We start from the raw sequence: 9445 nt of genomic DNA, 5'->3' as shown, positions 1-9445 counted from the left end.
ATTGTTTTACATGCGCGATGATGCCCACAGGTGACAGGAAACCAGTGTTTCAGGAGGAAACTTGATCGTATCTCTAGATCGCGCAGGTATCCCAAACAAGTGTGCGAGTGCCTGCAGGCTTCAGGCTGGTGCCAGGAGCACATAGTTTTTGGATTGGTAAGAACTGCCAAATGACGCTTCATGAAATATAAATGAAAGAAAGACTCATGGAGCGCAATAAAAACCCTCCGCCCTTCAGTCTAGAAGGACCAGGGAGAGAAGTTCAGCAGCTACAGGATATGGCTCTGGGGGTTGCAATGGTAGTCTGCCTCCTGGTCAAAGGTAGGTCATTTCCTTTTTGATTTTTGTTTCCTTACTGTAACGCTGAAAAATGTAAAGATTTAGTCCCTGAAGTCGAGGTGGCCTCTGGCAAGGATCAGAGCAAGGGATGTGTGGATTAATCGGGTCTTTATGGAATATATGCTCTTTTCTCTCTGGTTTAAGAGGGCTGAAATGATTGCTTTAAGCAATTGGACAGCTACTGCCCTGCAGTAAGCCGTGTGCGGTGATTGACTCAGCATGTAAACACATTGGAAGCTTTCTCCTAAGAATGAATGTATTCAGTGGTTCCGGGATGTAATATTGCCAATGAGACAGCTAAAAAGTAGTCTGGAATCGCCCTTGTCAGGTCTGGATCCCATCAACTATAGCGAGTTAAAACCAAAACAGAAAATGGGAATCCCCTAGAACAGACCCAGCTTTGGATCTGTTTGTTTGAGCACAGCGGAGACTCACCTGTCAGAGATGCTTTTTCCCACCACAGCCATGGCGGCCGCACTGACGGAGAAGAAGCAGAGGTGCGCATGACGCCTCCTACCACAGCGCCGCAGAGCAACCGGACAGTTAACGAAACAGAAGGTATCTCCTTGCCACTCTGTTGGTACAAGCGCCTTCTTGGAACCATTAACTGAAAGTTAAATTGTAATAGAGATAACACTGGAACAGTTCAACCACATGTTATTAGATAACCAGCTAGTTTGGAAAGACGATGCTAAGCTGAAGTGACAGTAGTCAAGGGTTCCTTTTTTTTTTTTTTTTAAAGGAGGAAGTGAAACGAGGGTGAGAAAAGCTGCCTGTCTTCAGCTGCTTTTCTGGATGTGAGGCCTGGCACAAGGTTCTGCTGGGATACTGCTGGACTCCCCAGTGACCCAGGGTATCCAAGTGTAATTGCATTTGACTTCGACATTCTTGAGGAGAGTCACTGTATTTTGAACTCTGACAGCAAGCTTAGCAGTCGCAAAAATATAGATGCAAGAACCAGTGTTTTTCTTCATCTTAGGAAAGGTCTTTTTTTGTTGTTGCCTGTTGCCATTTTAGCATAGGCAGAATTTTCTAACCTCTTCAGTCAGTTTTTGTTACTGATGGTGGTCATATTTTTCTTTCCACTGACTGTGCATATCACAGAGGCTTCTGGCTGCTGCTGAGCACGTGCTGTGGCAAGGCCTTGCAAACCCATTTAAACCAACAAATGAACTTGGAAAGCTCATTGCCTGTCAAGACCTGTGTCTGAATGCTTTGCCTCCCTCACAGATCTCATAATGTCCCCTGACGGAAAGACTATGGGTTGTGATCAGGGCACAGGCAGCTCCTTATCTTGATTTCAGGGTCTAGTCAATAAAAGAAGATGATGCCAAATAGTTCATTCTTGAATATTAAAGATAGTAATATCAAGCTGTTCCTCATTTTTTCCATGATTTTAAACACCCAAGCTGTCCATTTGATTTTTGAGCATCAATTCATAAAACTGAACATATAGAAAATATAAAGACATGGTTTCATCTTAGTGGCAGATGGCAGAGCCGTGTTTCCAGCGCCCACCTTCCCCTTTCTCTCTTATAATGCAGAATGAAGTGCATCTTCAACATAGATAACAGAAATGAGTAAAGAAGGGAGCAGTTATAATTATTTTCCTTTGCATTATTTTATTCATGGAAAAATCTTGTATTTTCCCCTTGTTTTGTTGCAGTGCTGGCACAGACTCCAAGGCCATATGCATACTTAGCAAATATCCTGTAACTGCAATATAGCCCTTCTTTTTACTTAAAAATATGAATCATATCTTATAAATGTTTTAAAGAAGTTATAACTAATATTCTTCTCTTCAAGGGAAGAATCTGAAGTGCCCTTTTTATGGAAATGGTATCTTTCAAATTCTCGTATTTTCTAGAAAACCCTTCTTTAGATTTGGTTATGTGAACTTGGTTAGTCTTAAGTTAAGAGGAACATAGCATAGCTTAGATGAGAAATCCTCATTGTCTCCAAATCAATTCATAAGGCAATAAATTATGTTAAGATTCTATAGTCAGCAAATTGAGTTTTAATTTTAGTTCTGGTATGTGTTTCCAAAGCAAAGTGATATGGTGTCATGTTGGTATTCTAAGATATAGACACTTCGTATTTTCACATGAAAAGGAATGATTTTAGGTATTTTATATTGTCTACAGACACCTGGTAGTTTCCTCTTGGTCTCTGTAGGAATGCACACATGGTGTAGCATGACTGATGACCAAGAGTGAGGAGATGATCACTCAACACAACACAATATGCCGTTAATTCTGCCTCGGGTTTAAAAATGGCAAAGATTCAATTATGCAGTCGTCCCTATAAGTCTTTCCCCACAGCAGCAGTTTGTGACAGATCAGGCATCTGCCAGAATCAGTGGCATCCTGAAACACAGATGATTTTTCCCAGCACCCTTTCCTGACACGGGTGTCCCAGAAGAAGGTTCAGATCACTAGACTACACACAGTGGTTATATTTGCAGTGCTGGAAACAAAAGAAAGAAAAATCTGTCTCAGATGCCACCTCTGTGGCTTTGCCACTGCTTCATGACACAGTAGAGCTGTCACTTAGTATGTGGTGGTTGTGCCATTGTCTGTGTCCGCCTGAGCCCCCCACATGAGGTCTGGCTTCTTATATCAGTCATAACAGCCTCGTTGCTAGACAGGCAGTGAAAATGTCCCCTGTCTAATTAAGCAACCCTCGTGGCAGTTGGTGGAAAAGTGAAAGGGGTTTTCATCTTTTCCTCTGGAGAATGCATAAACATCTATTTTATTATAGAGCGAAGCCACATCCAGGCCTCCCTAGGTGCCGCCCTCCCCCATGCAGGGGGAAATGCAAAATGAAATGAGGCCTTCTTTCTAATTAGCTTCAGTACCTGTCTGGGAACGTTGTTCAATAATTACCTGCTAAACTGGAACCAATGCTGCCACCTTTCGGCCAACTCACCTCTATTGCTTGGTTAGTAGCTCTAAGGAATGGGCAGTCGTCAATCAACTCCACCTGTAATTAATTAACAATGTGTGTAGAGCTATGAACCCAACCTTTTGTGGAGAACACCTCCCCCAAGAAATCAAGTTTCAAAGGACAAAGAGCCTAAAATATCTGAAATAAAAAGCCTCTTTACACATGCATTGAATGTGTATTGTAAAGCTGGCACACTGAACTGTTGATGACGTCTCTCCTTTGCCTAGCTGACTACATAGAAGAACCTGTAGCTTTGAAGTTCTCCCACCCTTGTCTGGAAGAACATAACAGCTACTAGCATTAATGGGATGTGCGCCTTCCACCACGAGCTGGAGAGAGCCATTGGCAGGTAACTTTGAAGAACTCAGCAAGCTTAGGCAGAAGAGAGTGGCAGACATAAACACAGTTCCACCCTGTTCTGTTTGGTCCAGTAAGACGAGTGCTCGTTAGCCAATGGGTATGCTCCCCCTGGAGAAGACTGTTTTCTCCTGCTTGCACCATTCCCTAGTCAGGCTATAGCTCTTTGTGTAGGGGAGACATCCTGAGTCCTTCCCTCAACCCTAGTCCACATTAGTTTGTCTGTTGCCGTTGTCATTGTTCTGGTCATATGTAAGCAGTCGCATTGGTGAGACTTCATGGGTGTCGCTTCTGCCATTTCTAGGAGACACAGTGTCACAGAAAACTACCCTCTTTCTGTTAGGAATATGGAGGTGCTTATAGGAAGAAGAGGATGGGAAATGTAATTCTATTATAATCTCAAAAAAAATTAGGAATAAGATGATGAAATGTCAAAACAATGAGGAAAAATATTGCTTGATCTGAATGTGACTGGGCAGTCTTCTTCATATTTGAATATGAAGAAGTCTTTTCTCTAATCTACTAACCATGTTACTCAAAACTATAGTTCCTAGACTAGAGTATGCATCGAACCTGGAGCTTCCTAGAAATGCTGACTTTAATGGTCTATAACTATCAACTCAGTATCTTCATTTCTAAAACATGCAAAGATGACTCTGAAATTTCATTGGTTGGCAGGATGAGACAGACTCCCACAGAAAGAAAATCTGTTCAGGGAGATGAAGCCCTGGAGCTGCCATGGTCTTTTTTTTTTTTTTTTTTTTTTTTTTTTTTTTTTTTTTTTTTTTTTTTTTTTTGCCACTGGCTTGCTCAGTTTCCTAACAGTCTGCCTCTCACTCCCAGCATTGAGGGAGATAGGTGGAGGCATACCGACAAGAGCTTGGTAAAGCTCAGGCTGCTTCATTAGTGGATTGGCTCCCATGTGCCTCTGCAAAGTTGTCTCTTTTCTCATTCGTGGAAGCGTGTCACCTGGTTGTTCTTCTGTCATGGTAGGCTTTAAGGCTGTGTGTATTCTTTTCTCTCTTTAAAGGTGCTTTACCGGTTAACGGGAGAAAGATGTGAGCATTTGACCTTAACGTCGTATGCTGTGGATTCTTATGAAAAATACATTGCAATCGGGATTGGCGTTGGATTACTAATTAGTGCTTTCCTTGCTGTCTTATATTGCTACTAAGAAAAAGGTATGGAAAAGACAAGGCATTAATGGGCTGGTGTGTTAACTTGACAATTGTTTACTGAGTCCCTACTGTTGACATGTGTCTTGGAGAAGGACCCTCTGTAACATTTTTAGTGCCTTTTCATTAACCCAGACAAGTGGTAAAAATTGCCTTCAGATGCAATAGAACAGTGCAAGTTAAGTTTTCTTTCTTCTTATCTGTGTTTACCTCAGTCAAAGTCTGAATGGGAAGGACAACAGGCCTCTAGAAAGGCAGAAATTAAGTATATCTTACTGATGATTATTTAGTGTCCTAAAATGCATACATATTGTTGAGTTAAAAAAATAAGTTAAAAGCTAGGCATTGGTGGCACACACCTTTAATCCCAGTGCTCCGAAGGCAGAGGCAAGTGGATCTCTGTAAGTTCAATGCCAGCCTAGTCTACAGAGAGAGGTCCAAGACTGGCAACACAAAGAAATCTTGTCCTCCAAAATCCAAAACAAAATTTAAGAAATACTTATTAAATAAATGAAAATGTGTGACAAATACGAGCCAATGTCTCCATAGTCATCAAGGGTATGTATCTTTAGCAATTCTGTGTGCTGCTAAAATCCAATATCAAGAACTTAATCTGCAAACAGTTTAAATTAGTTATATGTGCACCATAGTATTTCAAGTTTCCCCATGTTAGTTATTGGTCATCAAATCCACACAACTAAGAAAAACTCAAAAATTAATGAGAGGCACATTAAGAACAAATGATTTTCCTTGTGGTATTTTCACTATTCTCAGTTTTTAAAAATCAATTAAACTTCCATGGCTTAATGAATGCCTATCAGAAAAGAATTGAATATGTGTTATATTAGCTTTATTCTTGTCAAAGAGATGAAGAATATAATAGAAAGAAGGAGGAAGAAAGCAAAGAGGAGAAAGAAAGGTAAGAGAAGGAGGAAGAGGAGAAGGAGGAGGAGGAGAAAAGGGAGAGGAGAAGGAAGAGATAAGGAGAAAAATAAGGAGTAAAGATTTGTAGACAACCGAGAGCTGGGCTGGAAAGTCAGGGTCTCTGGAAGAAGGGTCTGAAATGGAGATGGTTATGCTTGTGTGGTTGTCGCTGGTATCTAAGACAAAACCTGTAGTGAGGTAAGCAAAGCAGACAACACAACCCAAAGTTGCCATGCAAAGATGTGGCTTCATCTCCAGCGCAGTCTGGGCCTGATTCTCTAGCGACAGAGAGAATGCAAATGACATCATCAGCCCATCCCAGAGAGGAGTGGCCCTTGGCTTAATTCTCCACATCAGTTAAGCATGGGTCACCATGCTCACAATGGAGTAGTGATCGGTTGGGGTCTTAGGAAACTTGTTGGCAAAGCACTCTGTTGAGCAGGGTGCTACCGTACATGGGTTGCTTCCTGTGACTGAGTGATGCATCCACCAGACAAATGGCATCTAGGAAGAGTAACAAGAGCAATTGCTACAGCAGCATGCATGTGTGTGTGTATAATTCATAGCAGACAGCACTCTCATGGAAACCAATGTTCTCTCTGTTTCAGATGTTTAAATCTGAAATCACCGTACATCGTCTGCTCTGGAGGGAGACCATTGTGAGACCTTACAAGGCATATTCTTCAAGTCATTTGTCAAAAGCAATGGGGACTCTGATGGAGATTTCAGATGATACAGAATGCCACAAACTAGCTTGAAGATATTGGAAGTTTGGGTCACAATGCAATATGAGGATAACATTGAACATTGGTTCTCAGGTTTGCTGTCTTTGGGTGCCACAGGAGCTATGTGAACAAGCTATGCAGAAGCCAAGTTTACAATGCTACTTTGGGCTTGTTATTGTGTGGTCATTGCCACTGTAGGAGGACTTGTTTCATGCTTCTGATCATCTCAAATGTGAATTTTCATTTTAATCATTTAGTCCATATCAAGTCAAGTAATGCCATGCCTGTGTTCTTCATGTACGCAACATTTGGACCACCTGTCTCAATGGACCTGATCTCAAATCTTCTGTCCTTATGGGATTTCAGGGAATTTGCTGTAAACTTCTAAATGAAACCAATGAATGGCTCTTTGAGTGAACTAAAAAATGCATTCAACCCAAATCACTGAAAGAAAACGGAGTACCCAAGGCAAGCACAAATCATATGCAGCTTGGGACAAGAGTGTGCAAACTTTATTTGCGGAGTTTGGAATAGCAAAGGAATTCTCAAGGATGGAAAGTCACCTGGACAGCAAATCCTGAGTAGGCAAAACTGCTCCTTCTGTTTGGATCATAAAGCCTTGGGTTGGGATAACCGGTCCCCTGGTGCTCTCATCCTTCCATAAGGCTCACTGGAGTCTATCACCTGAACTGAAGTCCTAGAATTCACCTAGCAACTAAAAACCTCCAACTGATCCCAGAATGAAAACTGAGAACTAGATATAGGAACAACAGCTAGTGGAATGTTACCATTCTTGATCGATAACATATTTGTGCTTAGGTAAAAATGGAACAACGGTAGAAATACTTATTTGGAAATCAGGATCCTTCATTTGAATTGTGTTTCTGCCACATGATCTAGTCTTGACACATCTTTTACTCTCTTTGGGCTCTGGTTGCATTTTCTGCAAGACCCATGTAGCTCTAAAATTGAACTATAGAAGAAGAGAAAAAACCCCAACTACTATATCTGTACTGTAAGTGAGATTATCTTCAACACTTCCATTATTAACCCCATGCCTAATACCAAAATACCTATGGGTGTCATCCTTAGTGTATATCTTAATGTTCAGTTTGTAAGATAATAATTTATTTTTAGAGGAAATACAAAATGAAATCACAGAGTAATAATATCTACTGTTTCTCTTTCTGGGTTTAATTCTAGAACTACAGACCTATTTCTTTTTCTCATAAAAAGAACAATTTAATGGTGAGATTAATTCAAAGAAAGTGATACTTGGGTATTCTTACAATAGCAACTAGTCCTAAACCCGATGCCTGAACTGGCCTAGCGTTCCTTCCACTCTTTAGGTAGGTACACTACGCCCTGCTTTCCTCTGAGAGAAGGTGTTTCCTCCAGAAGGAATGCAGCGCAGCTGTGTGCCTGTCAGCACTTTTCTGCATATGCAAAGTTACATCACGCCGAAGGGTGGGGAGTGACAGTTCCACCCAGTGACTCCAGCAGCCCCACCCAGAAGCAATCTCTTCCTGATCATTTCAAAAAGATGGAGATTTTGCCTAGGAGGGTCCAGGAAGATATATTGGAGGCCTAGTTTCAACAAAGAACTACCTCTTTTTTTCTTTTTTTTGGAAGATGCAGAATGTAATTTGTTTAATTGGCTCTCAGGGACTAGAAACCTTAATGATAACATTAGGGAAGAGTGCAGGGCAGATAACAGAATAATCAAAAGCTGGGACTTTTCCAAATAATGAATGACATAGGAAGTGATACTTAATCATGTGCATGTCCTTTCAACGTGGAAACTGCCACTGGGCCACAGGAATGGAGACCAGGAGGGTCTGGGACATTTAAGAGGATGTGGAATGGTAGGATGTGGAGATTCAAGGGTCTTCCTTCCTGGGATCATTGCCCAGAAAGAAGGCTTAGCGTTTCATCGAAATCTGCTTTTGTTGTTGTTGTTGTTTTTCTTGCTGTTGTTTTATTACAGTCCTGGAGATTGAACATTGGGCCTCATGTACACTAAAGTAGAGTTTTAGCACAGAGCCACTCCCCAGGCTCCAGATTTAGCCTCCCATCTCTAATGGTGAATATCTGGACGACTTAAGAGAGAAGCCAACCCCCCAGTTTGCAGATGCTTCCAGAAATAACTAAACAAAAGCTTCTATTTCTCTTGAGAAAAGAGGAATTCCTGCTACCTCTGGAGAGGTGACATCACATACGCTTACAGTCTGTAAGTGCCTGCCAATTTCAAACACACTATCCTGACATTAGAATATCAGTTATGACTTCCAGAGAGCAAATCAAAATGTTAATTGGAACAGTGATTCACATCCAATATTCTTCACTCACAGCAGACTATTTTTTTTAACAATATAAAGCACACCCAGCATAACAACACAGCAACTGAGAGCACAGTTTATGAAAGCTGTCAGATCATGGGCGAGTGTATAAAATGACCGTGTGATCCTGTAACTACTGGGGTTCCTTTTGCAGGAAAGAATCTCTGGCATGCCTATGGCGGTGGAGGAACACGTGGCAGATCTCTGTGCACATGAGAAAAGATGATACAAATACCATAAGAGTCTGAGCAGAACAAATCAATAAAGTCTTTGCCTCAGAACTGCATTTTCAGCTACCCAGGTGGATTGTTTGATGGCACGTTTCTGGTGTCCATGACAAAACCAAACAGTTAAAAAGTTCAACTTCTTTCTTCTTCCCTTGTATCGCCTTCCTGTGGCCACCTTTCATGTTTTGGAGACAACGTCTTAGGTCATCTGCATTTATGAGTCTATCATTATGTAGTAGTTTAGACTATGGTAGGGGCGGAGCAAACCTCATAATATCAGCCAGAGCAAGCTAATAACTTTACAGAAAAGGATTCACAACAGTTTGTCACTGTAACCCAGTTAGCTTTTTAATGTGATCATGTTTTCATAGGATGATATTATAAATTAATCCATCTTTTAGAATTTCCTGCAA

At 41.2% G+C, this 9445-nt stretch overlaps 1 protein-coding gene across 1 annotated transcript; it reads left to right on the top strand.

Annotated features, from left to right (window-relative positions):
* The first annotated feature begins 278 nt into the window (after positions 1–278).
* Positions 279–6404, top strand: Epgn (epithelial mitogen). Its single transcript, XM_038331303.1, is given in 8 exon segments — positions 279–321; positions 803–822; positions 825–897; positions 3513–3580; positions 3582–3634; positions 4673–4683; positions 4686–4822; positions 6348–6404. Coding segments are annotated over 8 exon segments (462 nt in total).
* Positions 6405–9445: the final 3041 nt, after the last annotated feature.

Source organism: Arvicola amphibius, chromosome 1 (assembly GCF_903992535.2).
Source record: "Arvicola amphibius chromosome 1, mArvAmp1.2, whole genome shotgun sequence".
In the NCBI taxonomy this organism is placed as follows: domain Eukaryota; kingdom Metazoa; phylum Chordata; class Mammalia; order Rodentia; family Cricetidae; genus Arvicola; species Arvicola amphibius.
This window is presented reverse-complemented; position numbering and strand designations above follow the sequence as displayed.